We start from the raw sequence: 27746 nt of genomic DNA on the forward strand, positions 1-27746 counted from the left end.
TGCCACATGGTTCTCCAAGGGCCAGGTGGTTTTGCCCTTTTTGGGTCCAGGTAAGCTTGAATCTAGCTCATGGTTCTGGTTCTTTTCTGCGTGTGCCACTACTGGCGGCGGCATCTCCAGCCACCCGAGGCTTACGCGGAAAGGGAGGCAGAACGGTCAGCCCTTTTTTCCCCTCTGCTGTTTTCGCCTCTGCTTGCGCAATCACTTCTCTTTGCTCAAGCCGAAGCCTGCTTGGCATTTGGTTTCCCGCCCCGCGTCTGGATCAGACTGGGTGACTCAAATGGCCGCCGTTTCAGCCTTTACGTCAGTCCTCTTTGAGGCTGACTGCTGGAGTGATTGTGCCTTGGTAGAATTGTGACAGATGATGTTTCCCCCTGTTCCATGCTCTGATTCAGGGTCCATATACCGACCCCCTTTCCCTCCCATCTGGGTACGTAGACGATGATCATACTCTGATTCAACATTCTGGCCAAGTCCTCTCGACTCTGTCTATGCCGGTGGCAGGTTTCTTTTATGTCGAAGCCTAGATGTGCCATGCGTAACGTCGTCTCTCATGGCGCTCTGCTCTTGCGTGTCATGTACTTACTTATGTAGGATGAGGGAAGCTTGCCTGATCTGGATAGCTCCCACCCTGCAGTGATAGATCCTGATTGTATACACTGTATTTACCTCTGCCTTGCCAACCATGAATTGTGTACCATGCATACTTAGGCAGACGGATAGATCTTTTCTTCTATTTCCGTTGCTGATGACCTGCTGCAGACCAGCCACCGTCTTACTCGAGATACTGCTGCAAAGGATGGGTGGTACCGGAAGAAAAGGTGGGAGAGGAGGGTGAAATGGTCAATGTACATACTTTTGAGGGGTTTTTTTTTTTCGTGCTCACTCACTACACTTTTTCACTATTACTGAGACTACTACTATACCACTTCTAGTTTTATTCTGTCAGCCTGTGCCATCATCTCGTGCCGCCCCCTCCCCAGCCCTACTCGAGAATCGTGATGGCGAAACGGGAGATCCGAGAAAGATACTGTGGAATCCTGGGCCGGGGCCGGTACATTGAGCATCTAACTTCAGCTCTGATAAAGGAAAAAGACCACTGACCGCTGCCAGCAATCATGTGTGAACCCATCCAAAGTGACAAGTGTTCAAGATGAGCGTTGGCAATTGCTTTGGCCCCCCCTTTCCGAGCAAACCCCTGTCGCCTGACCCCCTCCCCAGGTGCCCTCTTCCTTACCTGTGTGGTATTTGTTCTAGCAGGTTGGTAGTCAGAGAGTTGCTAGCAGGGTCGCCCCACAAGTTGCCCGTTCCAACGACTGGCGCAGCGGTTGAGCGGCCAGTGGCAGTGGGTGAGTCGCCTGCCATCCATCAAAAAACCCTCTTCCAGGGCCCTAGAAGCTGCTGGCTCCTGAGGTGTCCTGGGCCACATTGCCCCACTTTTCTTAGTAGACTGGCCGGGCGATGGCTTCTTGCCCACATCAAATCTCAACGGCAAGGCCCAGCTCCTGGCTTCCAGCTTCCCCTTTATCAACCACCCAAACCACCACCCTTTTCTGCCCAACAACTTTCCTGTCGACAACGACACACCACACCACACACCGAAACTCCTCAAGACCAGCCACTGCTCCGCTCGATCTATAGCATCGTCCGGACTTTGCAACTTGTTCTCTTCTTCCTGACCTTATCTTGACACCCCTTTTTACTACCTTTTCTACTACGTAATCGTTCACAATGGAGGGTAAGTTGGCCACTCTGTCTTTCCTCCCTCGTGCGCCGCGGCCTTGAAGGAGCTCGCGAGGTCCAGCTCGAAACCCATCGCCGCAGGGCCAGGCATTTATCATCAAACCCATTTTCCTCCTCTCAGTAGATTGCTAACGCCAATTCCCAAACCTGCAGAAGAAGTTGCAGCTCTCGTTATCGACAATGGGTAAGCTTGCGCCGCCGCCGCCCGCCCCTCCCCACAAGCAGCCGCCTGCGGGCTCACCGACAACCTCGAAAGGGTGGTCGTGCGAGCACACAACAGCCTCGATCATGGCGGTTGCATTCCTCACATATTTTTTTTCGATCTCGATTGGATCATAATGAGCTGACTTGAAACCCCAGTTCGGGTATGTGCAAGGCCGGTTTCGCCGGTGACGATGCTCCTCGAGCTGTCTTCCGTAAGTCATCAATCACCCCGCTTCCCGCCCAGTTCAGCGCCAGCTCTGGAGCTTTCGCCCTGGGGCGACCCAGCAGCGCGGCACCGCAACGGTCTCTCCTAATACCTGAATGGTTCGCTAATGAAATTTCATACAGCTTCCATCGTCGGTCGTCCTCGCCACCATGGGTAAATAAAATCCCTCCCAAAAGAAAAACCAGTTTCCGGCCCTCCGAGGCGATTCTGACGGCATGTTTGCAGTATCATGATTGGTATGGGTCAGAAGGACTCGTATGTTGGTGATGAGGCTCAGTCCAAGCGTGGTATCCTGACTCTGCGGTACCCCATTGAGCACGGTGTCGTCACCAACTGGGACGACATGGAGAAGATCTGGCACCACACCTTCTACAATGAGCTGCGTGTTGCCCCTGAGGAGCACCCCGTCCTGCTCACTGAGGCTCCCATCAACCCCAAGTCCAACCGTGAGAAGATGACCCAGATCGTCTTCGAGACGTTCAACGCCCCCGCCTTCTACGTCTCCATCCAGGCCGTGCTGTCTCTGTACGCCTCCGGTCGTACCACTGGTATCGTCCTCGACTCCGGTGATGGTGTTACCCACGTGGTCCCTATCTACGAGGGTTTCGCCCTGCCCCACGCCATTGCGCGTGTCGACATGGCTGGTCGTGACTTGACCGACTACCTGATGAAGATCCTGGCCGAGCGTGGCTACTCCTTCTCTACCACCGCTGAGCGTGAAATCGTTCGCGACATCAAGGAGAAGCTCTGCTACGTCGCCCTCGACTTCGAGCAGGAGATTCAGACCGCCGCTCAGTCCTCCTCCCTGGAGAAGTCCTACGAGTTGCCTGACGGTCAGGTTATCACCATCGGCAACGAGCGCTTCCGTGCCCCTGAGGCTCTGTTCCAGCCCTCTGTCCTGGGTCTGGAGAGCGGCGGTATCCACGTCACCACCTTTAACTCCATCATGAAGTGCGATGTCGATGTCCGTAAGGATCTGTACGGCAACATTGTCATGGTATGTGATCTCCTTTTCGCTCTTGGTTACAGCCTCGAGATTCTTCGGATTCATTTACTGACTGCATGACCTCTCTCTAGTCTGGTGGTACCACCATGTACCCTGGTCTGTCCGACCGTATGCAGAAGGAGATCACTGCTCTTGCGCCTTCCTCCATGAAGGTCAAGATCATTGCTCCCCCTGAGCGCAAGTACTCCGTCTGGATCGGTGGATCTATCCTGGCCTCCCTGTCTACCTTCCAGCAGATGTGGATCTCCAAGCAGGAGTACGACGAGAGCGGTCCTTCCATCGTCCACCGCAAGTGCTTCTAAGGTGAGCTGCTCTTTTTCCATCCGATCGTTCAAAAGGGGCTATACCATGGCGTCAGTGTGACTAAACCCTTGTTCCACAGCAAAATCACACGAGCGAGGAAGAGTCGCCGATCTTCCAAGAGCCCGAGGATGCCTCGACCAGACCAGCCTCGTTGCAGAGTCCCCAAGATGTGCGGCCTCCCCTGTCGAGTCTCCCATTTACGAAAAGTCTTGGTCATTATTGGTGCCCTAGGTCTCGCGGCGCCGGGCTTATGCGGCCTCTTTGTTTCTTGATTGGTTGTGCATAGAGAGGGCGGATGGTGCTGGTACAATCGGGGCTGATGGAGAAAGAAAAGAAGAAAAAAAGCCTATTTGTTTTCCTGCGCTGCGTGGATGAGATGGTCCTTCTTCGGGGTCTTACGAGCAGAGACAGATTTGTTTTAGAGAAATGCGAGGAAGAATTATCCATCCGCGAGGATCCTCGAAACTGTTTGCTACGTGCCTCCGTGACTCTAGTTCTTTTGACTTTGTAGGTATAATATGATAAGATGGATTGCTGAATGTTTCCATCCAGAATGCGCGCCTAGCTCTCGTTCCTGGTCACCCAGCCGGCATTGTACTTCGTGATTCCCTTCTCTTGGGGGTCTTCATCTTCGTCTTGAACCTCATTATCATCCTCCCCCCCGTCGCTTGCCTTCCCATCAGCGGCCTGGCGATGCTTCCTCCGGCTCTTTTTTAGCGCGCTCGCCTTCTTCTTGGCGAGGATCCTGGCGACGACGGCGGAGCGGCTATTCTCGCCGTTGAGGAAGTCATCGATCTTCTCGGCCAAGTGCTCCCTGGCCAGCTTGCGGTTCTGCTCGCGGGACCTGGTCTCCTGGCACTTGACGACGATGCCGGTGGGGATGTGTTTGAGTTGGACGGCGGAGTTGGTTTTGTTCTGTGGGGGTGGGGAGGACACAGGCGTTAGGTTGAGGGGACGACTATTTTTGGTAATGGCTTGGGAGGGTGCTGTGGTTGGCAAAGAGAGAGGGGTGGTCGAGGAGGGGGGTCAGAAGGAACAGAAAGGAACTGACAATCTTTTGGCCACCTGGACCGCTGCCCTTTAGATAGGCCTCGGTGATCTCTTCATCTGGCGGGGGTTTAGGCCTCGGAGGGTACTTTGTCTTGAGGCATGATGGGGTGGACGTGAAGGTTGCTGCGGTAGGGAGAGCCGGAAGAAGAGGCACGAAAAGAGGAGGAAGAGAACGGCTGACGTTCCTCAAGAGACTACTATCATTGTTTCTGACTCTGAAGAAGCCCTGTACCCCCAAGAGAAGCTTCATTGTCATCGAAATATCGCCATTTCGCTGTGTCTCTTGACTCTTTACCTCTCCGGGCGCCGACGTATTCTAGGGGACAACCGGAGGACGGACGGACAAGGCTGACCAGGGCCGAAAGCCGGTGAAGGGCTACTATGACAGTAGTGGATTAGGAAAGGGAGTGACCAATCAGAGTAGCGGATTCTGGGGGGGAAATATCGAATCGGAACCGCCGGCAGGCGATTCATGTTTTGATTGCTATATCCTATGGTCGGTCTGGTCAGGGACGTCTTTTTTTCCTCATTGCTGTTCATTGACGACTCCTAACGACAAATACTCAACTTCTGAGCACACATCAAGCCTGCTGCTGCCACAGGTCAATCAACAGCAATATTTCGAGTCCAACCTCTCCCCCTTCTTCAATTCGCATCCCAAGTATTCCAAGCCAAGACGTGTCAACTCACGCAAGCGCATCCTCGACTACAACAGAACCAACCAAACCACGATGTCGTCCGGATCAACAATGCAGTCCTTTGTCAAGTGGCTGCAGCTCAAGATTTACCAGGTGGAGGTGACATTTAGTGTATACATCTTCACACCGCTGGAAAAGTTCATCTTTTGTAAGCCCTCTCCCTCTCCCTTCTCCTATTCCATCCAAATCCCCCTCTAGGGGCGACCGCGAAGGCACCCCCCCCCCCTTCTTCCGACAACGCACTCACTCGCCGCCGCCTGTCTCGCTTATCCTTCCTCCCTTTCTTCCTTCTTCTTCTTCTTCTGCTGACACTCATCAAACTTTTTCTTTTGCTGCAGGGTCCGTCGTCTTCCTCCTCTTCTCCCTCACCGCCATCGCCACCATTCTCTACCTCCCACACCACATCATGTTTCTGGCCGGCCGCGCCTGGTTCTACATCCACGGCGACTCGGCCCTCGAGGTCGCCCGAGAGACGGCGCGCACCCTCGTGCAGAATGCGAGCTCCACCAAGACGGCGGCTGCGGCGCTGGGCACTGCGACCGCCCGGGCCGCGGCGCATGCTGTGGAGGGGGCTGTCAAGGCTGAGCTGTAATAATTCTTGGAAAGGAAGGGAAGAAGAGATAGGAGGGAGGGAAGGGCTGTCTTGAGCATGGTTTGTTTCCTGCCTGCTCGGGTGCTTGTCTTTCTCGTGTGGTTGGGACAGGGGCGTTTTTCCTCGAAAGAAAAGAAGAAGAAACAAGACGGGTTGAGCAGACCACTGGTGGCTGCTTTGGCATAGACCACACTTACGTACCGTTGTACTACTGGTATGGGTATGATTTTACGGCATGACATGGGCGCGCAGCATGATACTATAAAGAACCATATATATATGTAATGTTTAGACTTGGGGTTGCTCTTGCGCCGAGCCTTTCAAAAAGAGGAATAAAAGACCCATTACTCTGCATCACCCAACCTCTTCTTCCTGGCTCATATGCTTCTGACTCTGTAGATACGCAGGGAACTGTCGTCGCCTGCTATGGCGAGTTCATGTCCGTCCTCGTTGTCGTCCGCGCCCAGTGGTCGCCACGAGAGCTGCAAGACGGCTTTGGGGAGGTTGAGTCTGTGCGTTTTCAAAGAGTCAGTCATGAGTCTTCTATCTCAGAAAACACTTATGTTCGCAATAGAGGGTGAGAGAGAGAGAGGGATTCCATCCGACTTACTCTGGCTGGAGCGTCGACGTCGAAACGACAGTCACTTTCCCCCCACCGTTGTCGTCGCTGTCCACCTGGAGGACATGTATGCTGATCTTGCCCGCCTCGCTGCCAGAGGCCAGCACGAGCCGGCCCTCGGCGTCGGGTCTATCGAGGAAGTCGACGGCCGTCACGGGCTGGTCGCACACGATGGTCGCAGCCAGCCTGAACTTGCCGTCCTCCTCCCCGCTCCTCATCACCCAGACCTTGACGTTCTTGTCTCTCCCCGCCGTGGCGAAGATCCTGCACTGCTGCCCCTGTGCAGGTCCAGCAGACCCTCCCACGACGACCGCAGGCGCCCAGGCTGCGTCGAGGATCATCCTCGTATGCCCCTTCGGCTCGGCCTGTAGCAGCTCATAACACCCTACCTCCCCCTCTCCTCCTCCTCCTCCTCCTCCCTCCTTCCTCCTCTCTTCGAAGACAGCCCACTGCCTATCGCGGCCCACGCTCAGCAGGTACCTGTCGTCCCCGCTGAACCGCAGGCGTGTAACTGTAAGCGAGTGCGCGGCCAGTGGGGGCCGCAGCTCCGTCCAGCGGTCTGTCTCGAAGAGGCGGATGACGGCGTGGTTGAGACTGCTGGCGCGGCACGCGCTGGCCACCAGGCGCCCGTCATGGCTCGCTGCCAGGCAGGAGATCTCGTAGCCGTGACCGTATAGCTTCTCAACCTCGGGCCACAGCGTGTGCCGCGACAGAGCCTCCTCGAGGGGTGGGCGGTGGGGAGCAGCCATCACGGCGACGCCGTTTGCTGTCTCAGGGTCGTTGATGACGACGGTGGTGGCGCCAGTAGAAGAAGCATCGGCGGCGGCGGCGGCGGCGGTGGCAGCAGCAGCAGCAGCATCCTCCTCGTCGACCGTGGCCTTGTTGCTAAGCCCGAGGACAGGCATGTTCGCCGCGTCCGGCATGCTGGCGTCTGGAGCAGAGCCGATGCCCGCCACGCCGTGCAGCAGCCTCGCCACGGCCCGCGGCTGGTCAAAGACGCGCATGAGCTTCTCGTCAGCGCCGGACACGAACCTGGTCCCGGACAGGGCATCGATGCAGTTCAGGTCGTAGCCGTGGATCTGGGGGCGGGCCATCTCGTGCCATGTGCCCTGTTCCTGCCAGCGCGCGTGCAGGCGGGTCGTCTGGTCGGCGCTTGTGGAGAGGAGGTAGGTGTTGTTCCTTGTGTTGCCGTTGCCGTCGTCGCCGCTGCCAGTGCGAGACCAGGCGATGCCGGTGACGGGACGGACGTGGCCTGACACAGAAATGTTCTGAACCCAGGCGGGGCCTGATGACGACGACGGGTCCCAGTCCCAACGGCGCCAGGACCCGGTGCGGCCGAGGGTGAGGATCGAGGCCCCGGATGGCGACCACAGGCCTGTCCAGAAACCACCGATGCTCCCCGTTGCTGTCGTCGCGCCCTTTTCGCGCGAGATCTCGCCGAGCCGCGCGGTGGTCACCCAGATCCCTGTGGATGGATCTGCCTCCCAGACGGCGAGGGAGTTGTCTGCCGATGTGGACAGGAGCTGCGGCTGGCCGGAGGACGAGGATGTGCTGGCGCCTCCACTGCCCGTGTGCCACCTTGCGCTGTAGATCCAGTCGTCATGGTTGAAGAGGAGCGACTCAAACGTGATGGAGTAGTCTTGTTCGGCTTCAGTGCCTGCCCTGAAACGGTGGGCCTTGTTGCTGGGTGACCTGCCGGGCAGGTAGGCGCCGACAGTTGGGTCAGAAGCCGTAGCGGCTTGGGCAGGCAGCTCGGAGCCGGCATGGACGCGCCAGAGACGGATGTACTTGTCCTGGCTGGCCGAGGCGAGGAGGAGATCGCCTGAGGGGTCGCTAGGGACTTCGGGCGTGAAGTCGAGGGAGCGGATCCAGCCTTCGTGGCCGGTGAGGGTGGCACTGAGGGCGAAGTTGGTGGTGGGAGTGGTGTTGGCAGAAGATGAAGAAGACGGTCTGGTGAGGGAGCCTGTGTAGATTTGTACGATATCTCTCGTCCCGGCAGAGGCGAGGATGAAGGTGCTGCCATCGCTGCCGAGAGGGCTGAGCGTGACGGCGAGGGGAAAGTACCTTGGGGTGCTCGTCTTGATGGTCTGGAGGACCTTGATCGCGTCGCCGTCAAAGTGCCATATCCTGACCGTCGCATCTGCTGCTCCTGTAGCAAATATGGTGCTACCCTCGCCCTGCTGGCTGCCGATGCTGCTGCTGCTGCTGCTCAGGGCCGCGATGCAGTTGACAGGCGCAGTGTGCTCTAGAACGGTCTGGATGCATGCTGCGCTGCCTGTCTGGGTGTCCAGCCTCCAAAGCTTGATAGACTTGTCATCGCCCCCGCTGAGAAGATGTGCGACGCGGTGCTCATCTCCGTCTCCTGCCGTGGATGATGAGACTGGCGGTAGGAACTTGACGGCTTTGACGAGGTCCTTGTGTCCACTGAGGAGCCTGAATATACCCTTTGGTATGGAGTCCTGGACATAGATTAGGAAAAGTATATATTAGCCCATGATGTGTCTCTCATAGCGCAACGAACTCAAGAGGTGCTTCTCTTCTCCCTCACATTTGGTTTCCATAGTGCGACATTCGTGTCTGCCCCAAAGGCAACAGTGCCATCGACATTCCAATCCCCAGCGGCCGTCTGTCTGTTGGCGCCTATGGAGAGGTACTCGACATCAACTTTGACATCTCCCATGATTTGTTCACCTCTTCTTTCAGATGGATCTTCTTGTTCTTCTCATACTTGTGCAGTGGGGCTCTGTTTTCTCTCTCTCTCTCTCGTTTGTTTTTCCTGGCGAATGTTATTCTCTGAGAATAACACGGAGGTGAGGTAAGAGGCGAGTGATCTCGTACAAGCTCGTGGGTCCTCGCTGAATAATTTCTTTTTTTTTTTTTTTTTGGTTCTTTTTTTGGTCGTGAACTTGAACCCTTCTTTCGCTGGGCTGGTTGATGATGAGTGAGGTTTTGGTTGAAGTTAAGACCCAAATTTTGAGTTACACAGTGTCGGAATTCGCACTGTGCGGCCACCGCAGCCGGTGAGCCTTCCTTCGTTTCTGGTGGTAGCGAGTCTCTTGGCCCAGATAAAGTTTCCAAACTCCGACGACGACGACAACAACAACAACAACGTCGTCCGCCGAGCCTCACGATAATAACAACGCTGAAAAGAGGCTAGATTGTCTAGTAAGAGACATCAACGAGAGAAACAAGGAGCGTTGTAGAGAAGCAGTCCACAGCAGAGGAGGAAAAATCATCGCAACGAGGGAGGAAAAAAAGAAGAGATCATCAACATCGTCATCGTCATCGTCGTCGTCGTCGTCGTCGTCGTCAATCATGGCGGATACAATAGCCGCTACAGAGACGTCGCCGCAGGACTTAGCCATCACTGTTGAATTTACGTGAGTTCAGATCAACTTTGCATCTTGTCATTTTCCTTCCTTGTATGTCCATTCTCACTTGTCACCCGCAGCAGTCATCTGCACACACGATTAGCGAGGACAGAAGATACAGACATGAACACAGTATCCACGCGGGCCATCCTGGCCAAAGAACATCCCATACTGACAACTGTTCATTCTTCCAGAGGCGGCCTGGAGATGCTCTTCTCGGACCAGCGGCAACATCAGCTCGCCATCCCAGCCCGAAGCGAGGACGGCAGGCCTGTGACCATCGCCCACCTCATACACTACCTATGCGAGAACGTCATGAAGGACACCCGCCAGGAACTCTTTGTCCTCGACCATCACATGTACGTAATGAGATCATCCACGCCCATTTGCCCCCCATCCTCCCGCCTCCAAGGGGTCCATGTCGGCAATTTGGGCACCTCTCACACACTCTCTCGTTCTCTATCTCTCTGTGCCTGCAACACCCCTCCTCTTCTTTCTTCTTCTCCTTCTCCTTCTTCTTCTTCTTCTTCTTCTTCTTCTTCTTCTTCTTTTTCTTCCCCTTCCCCTTCCCCTTTCTCCACCTACTATCACGGTGAGCCAGTGCTGAGCGTACCCTGTAGCCGCCCAGGCATCCTGGTCTTGATCAACGATGCCGACTGGGAGCTCGAAGGCGAGGAGGCCTACGAGATTAAGAGCGGTGACAACATTCTCTTCGTCTCCACGTTACATGGAGGCTAGTGTTTTAGAGTGCCGGCGACTGGCATTCATCCACTGGATTGGAAAGGAGGAAAGTGGGTGTGGAGATGTGTAGGTGTGCGTGTAAGTATGCGGTCGGCCGGACAAACGACCGCGGCATGGTCGCCGACCGGACATACGATTGCGACCTGACGAGGCAGATGGGGCCACCACCCCCCATCCACACCTCCTTCCCCTCTTCCTCCTCTTTCTCCTCCACCTCCTTCTCCTCTTTCTTTCAAGCAAGGCCCCATGTGGTAATGGTCACGACGGTCTAAGCTGGTCGAGGGGTTCCTCTGCTCTGCTGGGGACAGTGGGGCGAGCCTAAAAAAACAAAGAGAGTGGAAACTTTGTCTCGATCCTGTCACCTGCATTGTACCTCCGCCATCATTTGCCCTGCTCCGGAAGAGCGTCTCGCAGGTATCCGTACCGCTCTTGCATATGTCTCAGACAAAAACGACTGGCCAGTATGGACTACTATGGGAGAAAACTGATTGTGTGTGTGTGGGGACGCGTCGATAGGACAGCTGGACTATCTCTGTCTACGACTAGGGCTGAAAGGTGGGCGGACGTCTCTGTCATGTCAAACCGACAAGGAAAACAAACCGTCAGTAAAAGAAAGCCAGTCTACTTACTACACACTACTAGTACAATAGCAGTTGGTCTTGTTCCTACTCGCGCGCCAGCTGGGCACCTACATGTTACAGTACACCACACCGTCTCCACCGAGAAGAGGATTGACAGCAGCTACTGCTGCTGGCCTTGGCCTCTCTCTCCGTGCGTCCGTCTTGTCCTGCCTGTGTACTTGGATTCAGGCGATATTTTACCGGATACACGTCGGAGAGATCGTACCTTGCCAGCACACCTCAACCGCCATTCTCCTGTGGATACGGGCGGGAAAAATCGAAGTTGGATCGGTCGACAACATAAAACATCTATGCGAACTATGTATGCAGTTGAGAATTCTAAATATTCCCCCCGTTCAGACCAGAACAGGCCAGGAGTGGAGAAGGGCAAGGGCCAATAGCCAGCAGGCGGCAAAACGGCAGAGGCAGATGCTCCGGCCAAGGCCAGCCAAGGACAAAGGCCATGATCTACGAGAGATTGAAGCATTCACATTGGTGCATTTCTCTCCTTTCCACCCCCTTTCTCATCTCCTGGTTATGTGTTTCCAAGGGCGCCCGCGCGCACACGCACAGCGCACACCATACACTGTCGTGCGAACGGCCGACAGCCCGCATGATGATGTGCCGTGACGCTCTTTGACTTTTCTCCGTCCGGCCGCTCTTGCATACCACCAAGCAGAGAAGCGGCAGAGACAAGTCAGGTCAGACAAAATATTCTATTTTTGGACGACACTTGCTATGCAGATCACGACGTCGCCTCTCTCTCCCTTCTCCTCTCTCTCTCTCTCTCTCTTTCTCTCTCTTCCCCCCCTCTCTTTCCATCTACTGGCCCGCGTGCGGCGGCGGTGAAGCACCTCGAAACCTCGTGTTGAGAGCGATGGTAGCAGTCAGGCCGACAGGTTTTCGTTGCAATATGTGGTTGCATCGCATCATAGTGCTGCATGTTTTGGTCATTGTGCTTGTTTGTATTTCCATGTAGGCTGTGGGCGTGTCTGTATAGAATGACTTCTTTCTTTTGGTTTCCCCCCCCCCCCTCTTCTCCATGTTGGTATTGAATGAATGGTACGAAGGTAAGCTGGGCTGCAGGTCTTCTGCACGCGTATCCCAAAGATTCTTCTTATTTCCTCCCTCCTCATTGCTTCTTCATTCTTTTTCTTGTTTCTGCATGCATACACATGCATGTCTGGAGGCGGTGAGAGGGAAAGAGAGAGAGAGAGAGGGAGGGAGGGAGAAGAAAGAGAGAGGGGGGGGGGGAAGAGTCCGAGAGAAGAGGGAGGAGGAGAGAGAAAGGCAAGGCGTCGTGCGTTTGCTCCTTCAGAGTGGCGATTCTGCAATGCAATGCTCATGTAGGTGAGTTGTCAGTCTGATCTGGTGATCGTCCTTCCGTCCTATGGGGTCCCGCTGCGTGTCTGTTTTGCGTATCTGTCTGTCTACCTGGTCATCATGATGGAGTAAGTCCGGTATGCATATGCATATGCACCGAAAGTAACGGCCGTTCGCCTTGTTGCTCCGCCTTCGTTTTCTTCCTCCTCTTCCGCCCTGCCCCGTCCCCTCTCTTCTTTCCAGCTAGCCCCCTCCCTCCCTTCAATTTCGATGCGATATATCGGAGAGAGGTCAATGGCGCCAAGTGCCTTGGTCCCACCCCTCCTGCAAGGAGAAGAAGATGTTCTTTTTTTCTCATCCTTTGTTTTTCCTCGCTCTTTTTGATGGGGCCCTAAAGGCTGGCTGCATGCCCGGTGCGACATGCAGGCTTCCGGGAAAGGTGGAGGGCCGGGGGTTTTGGTGGGATGGAGGTACTAGCTTTAGTACGTATTGTCTACTTCAGACAGGTACCTACCAGATAGACAAACCCCCCCCCCCCCCCGGAACCCCTGTTCAGTGCCTTTCTTCCCCTGCTCTCTACGTACATACAAACTAAACCGTACGTACCATATATACTACCCGCGCACTATGGTATACTTTTCTTATGTAGCTCTCCTACTACTGCAGGAGGCAGGAAAAAGAACCAGAAAAGGCAAAGAGAAGTGACAGGAACGCCGCAAAACTCAATCTCGCGATCCAACGGGGGGGGGGGGGGGGGCCAGCAACCGAAGAAGAAGCAAAAGAAAGAGAAAAAAGAAATTGAAAACAGTTACCCGATTTAGATTCCCGGGAACAAGGATATGCCCACCCCCACTTCCTTCCCGTCCTCGCCACGGTCTTAAGTGCTGCACTTACACAACGGGAACGACTGCATCCATGAACAATTGTCATTGTTTTGTTTCTTCCAGCCCTTTTTTCTTCTTCTTTTTTTTGGTACCTTTAGTCTTGAAAGCCTCAGACGGTAGTAGGGCTGTCATCCGATGGTCTAGGTTGTTGTAGTAAATTAGACGTTTATTTTTTTTTTCTCCTCGCGTCTTCGCTCTCCTCTTTGCCCCCCTCTTCTATCAAGCTATGCTTTAGTCTTGAGCTTTTCTGTTTATTCATCTTATTTTATCTATTTGGACCAAATGTGTCTCTGGGGGAAGGCGCGGAGTGAGTATGGGAAGCCCCCCTCTCCCTCACCTCCTTTTGCCCTTCTTCTCATTCTTTTCTCTCTTTCTGTCAGGGGAGGATGGGGCGCGCCTCCCCACTCGGCTTGTAATGACGCCTAGCTAAATAATTAGTAACCCACAGGACTGTAGTAGCTCAATACACCACCAACCACCACCATTGATTGATTGTGCCTTCCTTCTGGTCGCCCTCCTCTAGCAGCAACCACTCCCCCTCAACACCCCCCCCCCATTTGATCTCGCTAATCTTGAAATGGGAGCGGCCGCAACCCTCTTGCACTTTCACTTATATTCAGTAGCGCGTCATTGCCTCTACACACACCACCTACACCTTCTTCCGCCCCTCCATGACGATCTCCGTTGGCCAAACCGCGTCTGTCTCTCGTCTTTTCTTCCCCCACTTTCTTTCTTGTCTGTCTGTCTGTCAAACCTGTCTTCCTTTTTTCTTCTTCTTTTTCATATATTTCCTCGCCCTTATTTCTTACTACCCGTTAACGATTTTACAGAAAAACGTTGGTCAGCACTCTGATTCTGACTCGGATCAGATCGACAAACATCCTTTTTACTCTACTGCAATGTCTCGCCCCCCCCCCCCCCCGCCTGGCCAGTGCACACCAAGCACCAAACGGTATTTACTGAAGCACATTACACTGAGGGGGCGGGCAGGGTGAAGGTCATGGTGCAACTTTTGCTCTGCTTCTCATGCATGGCCACACTGCCGTGTAGGGGGAAGGGAGGGGGGGGTGGAAGCATCTAAAGCTCAGGCCGTGTGACATTGGGCACCATGGCATGGCCCCTTGACGTGCTGCTCGTCGATAACCAAGATAGTCATATGAAGTACGTCAGTGGTAGAAGCAGTAGTAGGGGCTGTTAATTTCCGTCAGGAAGGGGAGGGGGAGATGAAGTGTAAGAGATAACATGCATAGCAGTTTACCTACGAGAATGATGAGGCAGACTAAGCAGTGTGGGGAAATTTCATATTGGTGGGTGGACATCATGGTGTCCAAGCCCGGACAAGAGAGAACACTGATGCTCCAGCTAAGCATGGAGCGGTTGGTTAGTTGATTGACTGATCGAGCAGTCTTTTCAAAGCACCGAATGAGTTGCGTGGGTGGGCTGTACACACACACACACACACTCACACACGTACACGTGCATACAGCCTACCTCGGCCGTATTCATCTCTCTCAAATTCTCGCTGCGAGTGACCACCTGCCCCCTCTCAATCTTCCGGTATATTCCTCTTATGAGAGTCTTGGTGTAACCACCGCCCCCGCCCCCGCCCCCCTTCAACCCTCCTCTTTTCGGTCTCCAAATCCGTGGTTCACACCCACAGTCCCAGCCCGTCGGTAGCGATCAAGCCCATAAGATCCCTTGAGTAGTATTGTTATTATTACTTCTCCCAGTACTAACATGCATACGTGAGAAAATAAGAGCCAGAAGGGGCCAGAACCCCACCACCACCACTACTACTACTACATCCCAGCCAGCACCTGCGCATCCCCACCCACCCCCCCCTCCTTCTCCCAACAAAATCGCTACAACCATAGTAGTGAGAGTATTATGGTACTATGGTAATACTACTACATGGTAGTGTGTGTGTGTGTGCGTGTTTTTTCTCTCTCTCCTGCGCGCGAAGGATTTCCTAGGGCTTTTGAAAGGTGTGATACCCCCCCCCCCAAGTCCCGCGGGTCCAGGCCGTACCTCGCCTCGGTGCACAAGTGCCCAACTTATGCAGGTGATCAGTCAGGCCGGAACTACGTCGCCCTCCGCTTCCAGAACCAAAGGGGAAGATGTCCCAAGAACCTGGTAGTCCCGTATCGATCGATCCTTTGAGAAACGGTGGTGGTGGTGGTGGTGGTGGTACTGGTGGTGATGGGCAATGAGACGCTCATTATGTTTCTCTGCCTGCTACTTGCTACCTGCCACACACCAGTTTTTGTCATCTCTCTCTCTCTCTCTCCCTCTTCCCTTGTCTTTCTTCATCAAAAACGTACTCGTAAACCTGAAATAAAAATAAAAAAAAAAAGAAATAATAAGGAGAACCCAATATTTGAAAGCCATCCGTTCATCCCCAGTGCCGAGTCAACACTTTTCTCCGTTCCTGATTTCGTCAGTGGGTGACATCCTTACCCCCCCCCCCCCACCTTTCATGGGTGACCCCGGCTCCTGCTCTTTCACCCCCACGTCTCGCCTATATGCGCACTTCTTGCACCTGATACGCCCTGTTTTGCTGCTGCAAAATCCACGCGCCTTTGCCGTAATAACCTCCCCCAGGTAGAATAGAGCCGTGTTGGTCCATGATCATTAGAGCAACAGGAAATCGGAGAATAAGGAAGAAAAATGAAAGACAAAAGAAACACCCAAATCGTAACAGACGTGACCAGAAACCAATTGGAAAGCAGCGGAAATAACATCGCTAATGTGAGTGTACATGCTGTGGACGTTGATGCAATGCTCGAACAATACGGGTGGCGCTTGTGATTTATGCTCGAGTTTCTGCTTGACATCCAAGCAAGGAAAAGGGTTGAAAGGGAACAGGAATTTAAGAGAGGGAGAAAAAAGAAAGAAGGAGAAAAAAGAAAGAGAGAGAAAGAAAGAAGAAAAAAAAGGAGAAAAAAGACGAAAACGAATGAAATGTCCCTCGCCAGTCTAGCATGATAGCTGGACATATGCAAATTGCTTCGCCTCTCTTTTGTACCAGAAGAATTGCTTGAATCCGTGCTCGTTGTAATGTACCCAGATCCCCTCCGCGTCTACAATGCCGACGCTTGCATTGTTGTCATCTCAATCTTCATCATTTTGCATCATTGTTGCCGTGTTTTCACCATGTCTATAGCACCGTGCTCGATCTTCGGGGGTTGCCTGGAGTGGTTTGAGAAGACTCATCAATGATACTGAGGCCAGCCCAAGCCATAGGCTGTAGGCTGAGGCAGCCCGTGATACACCGGCTGGGGTTGCGAATGGGGGGCTATGGAGGACGGGAGAAAGGCCGCCGGCTGCTCGAGTGGCTGCGAGTGACCTGGCAGGCCGTGGAATTGATTCTGGTCGTAAGATGGCGCAACGTTGTTCGACGCCGGGTTCATGGAGGGTACCTGCAGCACAGCAACTTCTCGCCTGGTGTTTTGTAGCTTGGCTTCTCTCTCCGCCCTGGCCGCTGCGCCTCGTCCCTTGATACCGCAGTTGCTGTTCTTGTAGATGCGAAGGAGCGTTGCCAGTAGAGTCTGGAGTCTCTCGGGAAGGCCCTCGAATGATTCGAGTTCAAGCATGATCTGCAGGTATTTGTCGAGCTCCTTGCTGTGGAACTTGCCGATATGAACCTGGCGGGCGGCTAAGAGTTAGTATTGAAGAATGACCTGCCATCAAAAGAGATATAGTGGAAGCACATAGCTCACCTTCATGTTGCCAATAGTGCTGAACTCCTTCCTGCAGTCTTCCATTGGGCAGGGCTGTTTGGGTGCGTATTCGTGCTTGTTTCTGATGTGCACCTTCAAGCCTCCATTTGAGGAGAATTTGAGGTTGCAGGTAGGACAACCGTACGGCTTCTCTTTCGTATGCTTTCTTTTGTGTGCCTACCAAAGTACAAGAATTAGATTATAGCAAGAAACCAGGTGACGAGATGGCGAAGAATTTACCTTGAGGTTGCCTGGCTGAGAGACTCGCATGCCACATTCGTCGCATTTCTATCAATATATTAGAAAATGGATGCTCAGGTTCAGGCACTGGGAGGAGACTTACATGTGGTTTCTCACCTGTGTGAGATCGCTGGTGCGTCTTGAGTTGTGCCTTTTGTTGGAATCGCTGCGGGCAAACGTCACATTGAAACTTCTTAAACCCCCTGAGAGTTTTCGCCTAGTAGATGCCCGATCGTTAGCACTGGTATGTAAAACAGTCCGCAAAAATGACTGGTTCAATTACCTCTTTCAATACTGGAGAGGCGATGGACTCGGGCGTTGCTGCGCTACGTACTCGCCGCCTTGGCCGCATCACCAACCCCCGGGCCACCCGCAAGAAGACATCGACGGGCTTCTTTGACTCGAACTGGAGTGACCCGTCGGTCTTGACATACTTTGGGCAAGTCTTGATCTCCCTGTACTCACCGGCTGCCTCAGATTTGACGGTTGGGACAGCAGATGGGACACTTGTCACGCTTGAGACGCTTTCCCGGGGGTTCTTTAGGTCTGTGTGTGCATCATGCTCCTCCTCCAGGGGTGGTGTTGGGGGGGCCGTGGGCCGCATGGGACTTCGAACTGGCATTTGCGTGAAGGCAGAAGATGCAGACGGCTGGTAATTGTACGACTGGTAGTCTCCAAAGTGACTCTGACCCCCGCCGTAGGGCGAGGCAGACACAGGCGTGATAGGAGCCTCGACGTACGAGGTAGGCAAGGTGTACTGAGCAGAAGTCATGGCTACCCGCTGTAGAGCTGCCGTCGTTGATTGGACTGCTCGTGGGTCAAAGGGCACCAGTGCGTTCATCAATGAGTAGTCCTGGCTGGTTTGTTGTTGTTGCTGATGGTGGTGGTGTTGGTGGTGTTGTGGTTGTGCTTGTGGTTGTTGTTGGTGGTGTTGGTGGTGTTGTTGTTGTTGCTGCAGCTGCCAGCGGTCCCAGGGCTGAGTGGCCGGGGACTGCAGTTGATAGGATGGCATGGTGGTGCTGTCTGGAGGAGAGCAGCCTGGCGTGAGACTCATAAGCGTCATCTATGGAAGGAAGGCTTGAGACAATGTTTCGCCTTGGGACGACGAGTTATCTCGTGATGCTGTTGTGGTAGTATTTGCAAGAGCAAGAAGGAATAGTCTCGTCTGAGTCTGACCTGACGGTAGCAGGTGGTAGCGATGGGAGTTCTGGTATGTAGAAGTAGAGTGGTAAGAGAACGCTTAGGGAATTTTCTCTTTGGATCTCAGAAGTCATCGAGGGGCGTGGTGAAACTCTGGGGCATGGCCGTGATATATCATTGCGTCCGGATGAGCAGTGGAGCAGGAACGTGTATCTAGCCACAAACGAATAGTCCATGATATTGAGGGTACCTGGACGGATGAAAAGTAAAGACGGCATTTCCAAAGATCCTAGATCCCTCCCCCAAGGACGGTTAGAAAGATTGGCAAACTCCTTTCGGACGATGTCACGTATAATGGATGGTATGTGCTTCCACAACTGGCCCTGGAGTGCAGACCAGGGTCCAACATTGAGAGTACGTACCGGAAAGTCACAGGTTGGGCAACAATTCGATCCGTGACAACCTCCTATAGTACTCCCCTCCTTCTCAGTTCCTATACCCCGTTTGCCTCACTTTTCAACACCTACCCCCCCACCTCCCGCGCCCCCCTGGTCGAGAGCAAGACATACACACGCGACTGGTCGTCTATCTGCTCACGAGGTACCTATGTACCTGGGCTGGTGTCCTCTCCACACTGTAGCGACCATGACCCGGTATGTAGTGGATCGCGCAGGCAGCTCGCGGGAGAGTGCTCCGTCGATGGGGCTTGATATCATGATGTCCTAGCGGAATATGTAGTGAAAGAAACCTAAAGTCCAAACGAGGATGTGAGGGTAAAAGCTGAGACTCATGGGATGACGCTCTGGCACAGATAGACAGCCGAAAAGAGTGCCGAAACTATCCAATTACGGGGCTTGAAGGAGCAGGTTAGCAGACTACATTGGTTGGCATCGATGAGATAGATAGGCCTTAGAAGAGAGACAAGTGAGGAAGCCAAATTGCTCTGGTCCTGTCGACGTCTCTCTGCCACGAAATTCCTCCATGATAGTGTGCTAGTAGCTCGAGGGCCTGAGACATTGACGCAGCGGTTCTGCTCGGCACAAATATTGGTGCTCTTCCTTTGGCGGATAGAAAGGGACCAGATGGAAGGCGCTGGGAAGGGGGCGTGTGGGAGAGACTCGAGCCGGTGCCTAGGGCCGAGCTGTTCTAGACCTGCGCTGCTCTGTGCTGTTGTGGGGGGTTCGTATTGGAGGATTTGGTGGGTGAATGCCGAGTTGAACCCTCTGCGAAGCAATTGTATGATGGATGAGGGTGAGAAGTCGATGTTGTTTGGAAGAATGAGGTGTGGCAGAGCCAACGTTGGACGGACAAGGGTCTCTAGCTTGACGCTACGACGTCCTTGGGTGGGATCGACACGAATAAAGCAGCAGGCTCCTTTCGCAGAGCAGAGAAGGTACGGGCGCGCAAGCGGCTCCACGTAGACTAGGGATCCATGCCCAAAGGTTGCTGTCCATCGCCAGGGTCCTACTCTACCCACTCTACCTTGTACACAGTTTCCGCCCCCCCCCCCTGTTTATTGGAGCACTGCCCTCCGTCCCTTTCCAGATACATATCACCTAGAAGATGTTCCTGCTACGATATGTACTTCTCTGCTTTTTGTCCGCGATACGTTCTTCTGTGAGTATGATGCATAGAAAACTGAAGTATATGGTACTCGAACGTCTTGGGAAGGTACACATAATAGTACATGTCATGATACATACGCTGGTACATACCACAGGCTGGATAGCTCCTACCCAACACCACCACATCCACACCTCCTAACATCGTCATGAGTATCTTCGACAACCTGGGAAGCCACCCCCCTACCCTCAACGTCAGTTACATGCGTGTCCCCCTCAATTCTACACACCATAACTGCATGATATGATACTACATTGCCTGGCTGCCTTGCAAACAAATTACTGCTGCTGCTGCTACTGCTGCTGCCACTATTACTACTACTACTGTGTACCATGGTGTGTGTTATCTCCTACCTTCCCACGCCCCTCTCCCCCTCCCCTTCTTCTAATCCACATACACGCATACCCAAGCAACCAAGCCATGTTCGAGGGGCCGCATGATCGCGGAGGAGACGGCTCAGATGGTCGATACGCATTATCCTGGTCGTCTTTCCCAGATCGCGGCGAACGCACTGTACGGTTTACTTCTCACGAGAAGCCACATTGAAAGACCCTGGCGGATCCTGCGTGCCTGGTTATTTCTCACAGATAAGACGCGATACGACAGGTCGTCAAGAGTTGGCTTGAATAGCCCCATACTCTCCCGTGTGCATGGTCTTGTGCCTGCACATCTCTGATGCATGTCTCTGCTGGCATTTCTTAGAGCTCCCCACCTTAACGGCGCCCAACTGGCAAGCGGGGCCTCTGGCACGGCCTGGCACCGCCTAGGTCTTCTTTGATCAGCTCTTCTTACCTCGTCTATCGTCGATCTCAGCCTCATTCTCGTCGGACTATGGGGTCGACTAACCGCTTGCAGGGGGGGCATCGAAGCAAGGGACGGCACACTTAGTCCGCTACGAGTACCATAGTAGTCCCTCGACGGCCTGGTCGCCATGCTCCTGAGACGCGATTGCAGCAGACCTTGGCCAGCGTGGCACTTCTTTGTTCGGCACAAATCTGCAAATGGGCCCCACCCCCTCTAGGAGGGGAAATGACAAAAAGTGTGTGTGTGCGCGCTTCCAAGTATCTTGCCCGCCTCGCCCCCCCCCCCAACCCATCCAAAAGCAACTCATGGTGTGTCTCAAAGTGGTACTCTGTACACACCCATCTGCGGTACTCTCTAACTCTCACCTGTCAAGCTGTCAGAGCCGTAAGGGGGCTTGTCATCTGCAGTCCTGGAGTCCGCTAATTTTCCCTCCACTCGCAGCCAAACACATTTTGGGTACAGCAGTTGACAGGTATCGACAACCAGACAGACGTCCTGCGATGAGTAGCCCGAAATTAAGGCCCCGTCGGTTGTGTTCTCGTGGGCCCTAATCGACCTGACTGGATGATGAACCTGACTTTTTCCGCCGTACAGTAGGTCAGATCCCACACTACGATCCGTATGACCTGTCATTTTTTCTCGGTGGAACTGTCCCTCGGCCTCGGGCTCAGAGCCTGGATGCTTGTTTGCCCGTTTCCGACACACAATCGCTTTCGTGACACAGCAAAGGCTCTCAGCAACTCCATCAACATCATCAACTCGGCTGGGCCTGCTCAGGCTTGTCTGGCTGCCCACAGCGTCCTGAACAAATATGGGACCCCAAGCCTTGTCCTCTTCATAAGGGTCCCGGCATGACGGCAGTTTGTTTGGGTTACTACGATGAGACGTGAGCCGGCCGAACTGATTTTTCTCTCTCGGATCAGCCACCGAAAGCATACGCCCCCTCCCCCTCTCCCTTGTCGCTCGGGCCCGGGTTCCCATCCGTCCGTCCGCGCTGCCCTCCCGTTGGCCATTACATAGTAGGGTTGCACGGCACGGAGAAATTGCTTCTCAGCTCTTGTCCAACTTCTTCCTCGTATCTGGAAGTACGCTGCTGTTACCCGCGAGACGAGACACGCATGCTCGCAAGGGCTCATGTCCTGAGCATTGTCCACTTCGGTTGTTTCGATCCTGCATGCGCGCCACACGGTCTGGAAACAGGCACAAGGCACAGTCCCCATTCATTACCCACACAGGTCTCAATTTTGACACTCTGCACACTGGGTATCTGCATGGCCTCTGCGTGTGGCGCCACTCCAGAGGTCTTTCCTTTGATGCGACTGGTAGCCCTACGTAGCTATGAAGCTCAACCCCAATCTATCTGTGGATAGATGCAGAGATATGTCCTGTTACAAACCAGTTCCACCTCGCTCCGGTTTCTCGTGGGCAACCCCACAAGATGAGATGATTCGAGCTAGCCTTTTGTGTTTGCTTCTTTGCAGAAGAGTACCAGTCCTAGCCTGTCGAGACCATTAGCGCACTGATTCGAGCCGAACCTAGCCTTTCTGCCGACTGTCGGGGGCGCTTTATCGGGTCTTTGAAGTAATGGACGGATCGGATGTTGCTACTATGTAATCTTCTGCATCCTGTCTAACCACCCTTTACAGCAGATGGGCTCGCCAAAATTGATCGCGATGGACCGTTTTGTGAGTCTTGAATGGAAAAAAGGCTACTGACAACTCACCAAGCATCATTCAGACGCGCTGTTGCCATTGACTTGTTGCTATGGGACGCACGTGCCTGTCGATCGTTGTTCAAAGCATGGATCGAGGGACCTCGGAAATCTCGGCAGGTTCTCCAAGACAGACAAGCTGCTCCTAGGCGTTTTGCCTGCAGGGCTCTGGTGAGAGCCACTTTGCGAACCAGCTTTCTCATACAAGCTTGTTTCTGAGGCCGGGACAGCCTTGTATGCGTATCGTCTGACCTCGCTACGCTCCGTATATCGAACAATTACATAGTACTGTTATTATGCGGCTTCCAGACCGGACCCTGGATGATTCAGAACATTCCAAAATCTTCCAAAATCTGTGGAGTGTAAGTAAACTTTCGCCCGAGCATGCTTGCTCTCCAACGCCACCCCCCCCCCCCGGGCTGTTTGCTTGTTTGTTCTTCTTCCCCAGTGAGTACAAGACCAAATATCAGCTTTTGTTCTGCCTCCCCACCCCCCCCCCCAAAAAAAAATGAAAATGTATCTTCACACCAGAGCATAACTGAAATCATCATCTAGCCCATGCACAATACAACAAGAGAGGCGTGCGCATGAACCGGTTGCGTAAGTGCTGACTCCATGGTAATTACAGGGGCATTTATCAGATCATGTACCTCCCAAAGGGTTCTGCAATACAACTATCAACATTCGATGCCTAGCCACGTATCATCCCAGGTACTTTCGACTTATCCGAGCTACCAGCATCCGCAAAGGGACAAGCAAGGAAGCCTTCAGTTCCACAACGATGGTTTCGACTTTGCTATTCCAAGGGTCCTATAATGCAACGATTTAGCAAAAATGCGCAAGTACTTTCAGCCACATCAAGATCTTTGTCTTGGGCCCTGGCCCGGCTCTCGATCACTACTACTTGGAACACGATCTAGCAAATGCATCTTCCGATGACCCTTGTCACTGTCTGATTGACCGCTTCACCTACTGCAGAAAACATGGGCTTCGATCGGTAGACCGATCCCTTAACACCCAATCAGAAGAGCCATACCCATACCATGGACAGTTCCTGGGGGGGAGGAGACTTTGGCCCCCCCCCCCTCCCCTCCCCCCAAATTCCCCCACCAGCTCCATTAGATGTTCTCAGAGATGCTATGAACACGCCATCTGTCACATCTGACGTGAAACTTGGGAGGGATCAAGCGGATCTGTATACCAGATCAAGATCCAAAAACATGGCTCGGGGCCCGGGACCCACAAGCCGGTAACCTGTCAGACTCACCAATGCAACTTGCAGCAGGGTCACCACCGAGTACTGTGGTACGTATGACTGCTGAGATCCTCATCGCTGGATGTGCGCAGGACGATCGAGGTCCTTGCTGCAGCTGAGCAAGCCTACTGCCCTGGTTTTGTGACCTGTCAGTTACCGGAACAATCACGCGAGGCCCCGAGAGCCTGGTTCACCCAGCCGCAAGTAACTCCCAAGTACGGTAATACCCTCGCGAGACTCGAGATCCTGCGTAGGGATGCCTTGGGCTTATTTGCCTGGGATCTCATCATCGGTACGCCCCATCGGGAGCTTATTTGGACACAGGCGTGGAGGTCACACCCCGTCCCCCCCCCCCCAAATCGGGGCCTTTCGGGAAGACGGCTTGGATTCACTCTTCGACTGGCTCGTCTGTGAGAGGCGCTTGTCCCGTCCCAAGAAGAAGAAGAAGAAAAAGGGCGCCTCAGTCTGTGGATCCCCCGCGCACGCAAGCGGGAGCCCTTGCAGCTCGATACAGAGATTAGCGAGATCGGGAAGCGGGAACTACAGTACAGCTCAATGAGAAGAAGATCGTCTCGTGGAGAGTAGTCGTCGGAGGATAAGAGATGTGCCCAGGCTCGCCAGTTGTGGAGCGGGTGAGAGATGCACCACAATTCTCATCAATCTCTGGGATGACAGCGTGATAGCGGAAGATGGACTACCAGGGGGTGCGATGAACAGGCATTGGGATGGTACACGATCTCTCTGCCGCCATATGCCTCTCAAGACAGCTGCCAGAAGGCGAGATAAAGTTTCGGAAGGGGGGGGGGCCACCGAACCACCATGAGCGCACTGCTAGCGGACCCGCAGATCTGGTCACGATGGGATGAGAGAAGCCCACAATTCTCAAACTGCGCCCCGTCAAAACCGCCAAGAGAGATGACGACTGTTTTGACCTATCGCTTTTCCAATGTTGTCCAGACCAAGGTCGCGCTCTCGCGTTTCGCGGGTATGGCCTCATCTAGTTGGAGAATGGGACCTCCCCCACGGGCTTGAACCAGCATTCTCGCGATTACCCAGATGGTTCCTGCGGATCGAAACCACCCCACCATCCCAGATAACTCCCTCCCCCTCCCCCCCACCCTGGATCCAGTCCTGGGCCCTTCTGGATGGGGCAGGAATCCAACAGCGGAGGTCGCCTGCACGGTGTTGTTGATATTGATGTGGTTTTTTTGGGTTTTTTTTGTGGTTGGTAGTGGTGATTAAACGATATTAGCCAAGCCAACGCCTTTCTGTCAGCTGAACTGCGTGTAACCTGGTAAACATACGGCTATTTCCGCCCCGGGCGGCTCGGGGAGATGCCCGGTGGAACACGCGAGCGAGAATGTGGTTTAGTTAGTCGGCGACGCGGGAGACATCCTCGTTGTTCTTCTCCTCTGCTAAGTACTCCTCCTCGTTGCCTGCTATTATTAGCATAGCTTGTTGAACAGGTTGCCCTCCCCCCCTTTCTCCTCTTCATTTTCGTTGCCCAGCCACTAGAGGTGCTTAAGAGGAGGGGGGGAGGGGGCGGGGAGGGGGCGGGAAGACAATTTTTTAAATTTTTTTTCTTTTTCATTACGAGGTTCATGTCCAACATACATACGCTCGCGCGCATGGGCCAGAACAACAAGTTGACCGCTCTGGCCTGGTGGGTCGCGACCTGCAGAGATGATGAGAATTCGTGCATTAGGTAAAGTTACGCACATATGAGAGCAGAGGTCTGGACCAAAACATTTGCTTCTCGCGTGGAAGGGAAGCCCTTGTCCCCCTGGGCTTACCGAAATCCATCGGCAATTGACATGTCAACTTTTGCGTCACCGAGTGCCTTCTTGATGTCCAGATTCTGGATGATTATCGAGATCCTAAATCAGGGCTGTGTGGCTACTGCAAAGCCTCGGAACATTTGTCGGGTACAGTGTTGATCATTTGGGAAAGGAGGAGGGGATGGCAAAAAAAGGAGAGAATAGCCGGCTTTTCACGAAAGGCTCCGCCCTATCTGGAACACAACGTGAGGTCGTGCGATGAGGGTCTCAGACACACTTGGCAGCCTTTTCTCGGGGGGAACAGACGTTCGCAGCAGCCCCAGAAAAAGCGACAGTGCAGGCGAGGCTTTTCGCCGCAACGGACGTATGATGGATATGTGTCACGCAACACGGTGCATATACGGAGAGAGAAGAGAGTGTGTGTGAGTAAGAGAGCGGCGCGCGACAAGGGACGTCAGGCGCTTGTCATAGAGCAGAGAAGCAGCAGTGACACTGCACGTGGAGGGTTACACTGAGGCTTCTGGAAAGGTCGCCGCGGCAGAAGCATCGCTGCCATATCAACAGTAGCGGTCGGCGACCGCCTCTTTTTTTTTTTTTTTTTATGGAGTCACATTTCGTGGCGCATATGAGATGGGCCCCTCCCCCTTCCCCTTTTTCCATATCTTACTCTTGATGCTGGCGATATCTCATTTATGACTGCAGAATGATGACGATGAGCCATCCTTGTCGACAAGGAAAATGAAGAAGAATGGAACGGATGATGGTGGCGGTGATGGTGGCGGTGATGGTGGACGACGTGGACGACAAAAAATGACAAGTTCATTTACGCAGTATGACCGCAACTGGCGAGGCATGATATTCGACCCTGATTGTCTCAACAAAGTTTCTAGACCAGTATCATTTCACTAATTTTCCTTGACCTATCTACAATACCACCGCGCCTTAAGCCATACCCTCATTTACTCCATCTCATGCACCCATCTCCTCCCCCCCCCCCCGGGCGAGCGCCTGCGTAATGAGCACGAGCTGATCGCCTCGATGGGCAATTTGTCTGCCCTTCTTGTCCTGCCCTCCATCTTTCTCAATTCGAGACGCCCGTCGAAGCTCTCCTCTTTCCCCCCCCCCCTCTTCTCTTCTTCTCTGTCTTTTTCTCCCCTTCTCTCTCTTGATCGAGGTCCGTATTTCGGACCAAATCACAGTCTAAGACTGTCAGGTGACGTCCATCAGGGACGGTTTCATGTCCCAGGGCGCGCTGATCGAAAGCCACGATCAGACCATTCCTATGCGCCACACACAAGGGGCCGCCATCACACCATGATGACAAGATCCTGCACTTCCCAAGCTCTCGGTTCCCTCTAAGCTGCTTTCAGGGCGCAACGAGGCGTTCCCCACCCAGACGCCAGATGACAAGGCGAAAAGAAGGGGCCCGGGGGGTGTGGGGCGGGGGAGGGAGATGACGGTACCTGTGTGTGGTCACGGCTGTCGTCGTTTTTTCTCTCTTCTCGGCCCAGGGTGTGTGTGTGTGTGTGTGCGTGGGTGACACAGCGACGGATGACCTTTGCAAGCCACTCACCCACCGGTCCGCCCACACACACACACACACACACACACACACACACACACACACACGCACGCGATTGTCTCTCCTACCCCCTCCCCCCCCCCTTTGCCACTATTACCGTAGGAATTTTGGCGTGTGCCTGTCTTTGAGGGCCGCCCAAAGGCGTACCGCGCCGCTGGGAACGAGGCTTGATGGCTTCGCAGGCCTTTCAATCTACTTCCTTCGAGCTAGATTCCCGTGCAGGCCACCCGCTGACACTGTTTTCCTCTGGGATAGGTCACGTTTTGGATAGGGGAGACTATAGGTCGCGGTACTATAGGTGTGGCGCCATTATGCTATCACCAACGAGGTCATTGCCCAATTCTGTCGTTTTCTTGGCCAAACACAGACACACACACACACAATCTCTCTCTCTCTTGATCTCCGTTGCCGGCATTTCCTTCTCTCTTTTTGTCTCCAGCCTAAAGCAGCAATGTCTCTCATCATTGTATTTCCTCCCCCCCCCCCACCCCCCTCCTTTCCCATTTCCTATTAG

At 53.8% G+C, this 27746-nt stretch overlaps 7 protein-coding genes across 7 annotated transcripts; 4 read left to right on the forward strand and 3 right to left on the reverse strand.

Moving 5' to 3' along the window:
- The first annotated feature begins 1543 nt into the window (after positions 1-1543).
- Positions 1544-3944, forward strand: actin-3 (regulated by circadian rhythms/ vacuole inheritance). Its single transcript, XM_040926112.1, has 7 exons — positions 1544-1738; positions 1897-1927; positions 2104-2159; positions 2296-2326; positions 2399-3170; positions 3251-3482; positions 3562-3944. Exons 1-6 carry the CDS (start codon positions 1732-1734, stop codon positions 3479-3481), a joined length of 1128 nt encoding a protein of 375 aa, XP_040782210.1. The 5' UTR covers positions 1544-1731; the 3' UTR covers position 3482; positions 3562-3944.
- A 180-nt stretch (positions 3945-4124) lies between these two features.
- Positions 4125-4692, reverse strand: M406DRAFT_19702 (uncharacterized protein; the record flags this gene model as incomplete). The annotated part of the gene is made up of 2 exons (XM_040915441.1): positions 4125-4397; positions 4534-4692. Coding segments are annotated over 2 exons (432 nt in total), but the record flags the coding sequence as incomplete, so codon positions are not given.
- Positions 4693-5263: 571 nt separating this feature from the next.
- M406DRAFT_246923 (uncharacterized protein) lies at positions 5264-5822 on the forward strand (the record flags this gene model as incomplete). Its single annotated transcript, XM_040916434.1, has 2 exons — positions 5264-5378; positions 5569-5822. 2 exons carry the CDS (start codon positions 5264-5266, stop codon positions 5820-5822), a joined length of 369 nt encoding a protein of 122 aa, XP_040782212.1.
- Positions 5823-6428: 606 nt separating this feature from the next.
- Positions 6429-9121, reverse strand: M406DRAFT_246100 (WD40 repeat-like protein; the record flags this gene model as incomplete). Its single annotated transcript, XM_040916388.1, has 3 exons — positions 6429-6705; positions 6739-8900; positions 8990-9121. The coding sequence occupies 3 exons, from the start codon at positions 9119-9121 to the stop codon at positions 6429-6431; spliced, it is 2571 nt and encodes an 856-aa protein (XP_040782213.1).
- A 685-nt stretch (positions 9122-9806) lies between these two features.
- Positions 9807-11220, forward strand: M406DRAFT_354751 (uncharacterized protein). Its single transcript, XM_040922991.1, has 3 exons — positions 9807-9821; positions 10007-10171; positions 10433-11220. The coding sequence occupies exons 2-3, from the start codon at positions 10020-10022 to the stop codon at positions 10548-10550; spliced, it is 270 nt and encodes an 89-aa protein (XP_040782214.1). The 5' UTR covers positions 9807-9821; positions 10007-10019; the 3' UTR covers positions 10551-11220.
- Positions 11221-17066: 5846 nt separating this feature from the next.
- On the reverse strand, positions 17067-17535 carry M406DRAFT_247944 (uncharacterized protein; the record flags this gene model as incomplete). The annotated part of the gene is made up of 3 exons (XM_040916496.1): positions 17067-17276; positions 17340-17387; positions 17443-17535. Coding segments are annotated over 3 exons (351 nt in total), but the record flags the coding sequence as incomplete, so codon positions are not given.
- Positions 17536-22579: 5044 nt separating this feature from the next.
- Positions 22580-24457, forward strand: M406DRAFT_326643 (uncharacterized protein; the record flags this gene model as incomplete). The annotated part of the gene is made up of 8 exons (XM_040920113.1): positions 22580-22591; positions 22634-22788; positions 22904-22979; positions 23193-23217; positions 23596-23614; positions 23806-23922; positions 23965-24164; positions 24309-24457. The coding sequence occupies 8 exons, from the start codon at positions 22580-22582 to the stop codon at positions 24455-24457; spliced, it is 753 nt and encodes a 250-aa protein (XP_040782216.1).
- Positions 24458-27746: the final 3289 nt, after the last annotated feature.

Source organism: Cryphonectria parasitica (assembly GCF_011745365.1).
Source record: "Cryphonectria parasitica EP155 unplaced genomic scaffold M406scaffold_1, whole genome shotgun sequence".
Lineage (NCBI taxonomy): Eukaryota > Fungi > Ascomycota > Sordariomycetes > Diaporthales > Cryphonectriaceae > Cryphonectria > Cryphonectria parasitica.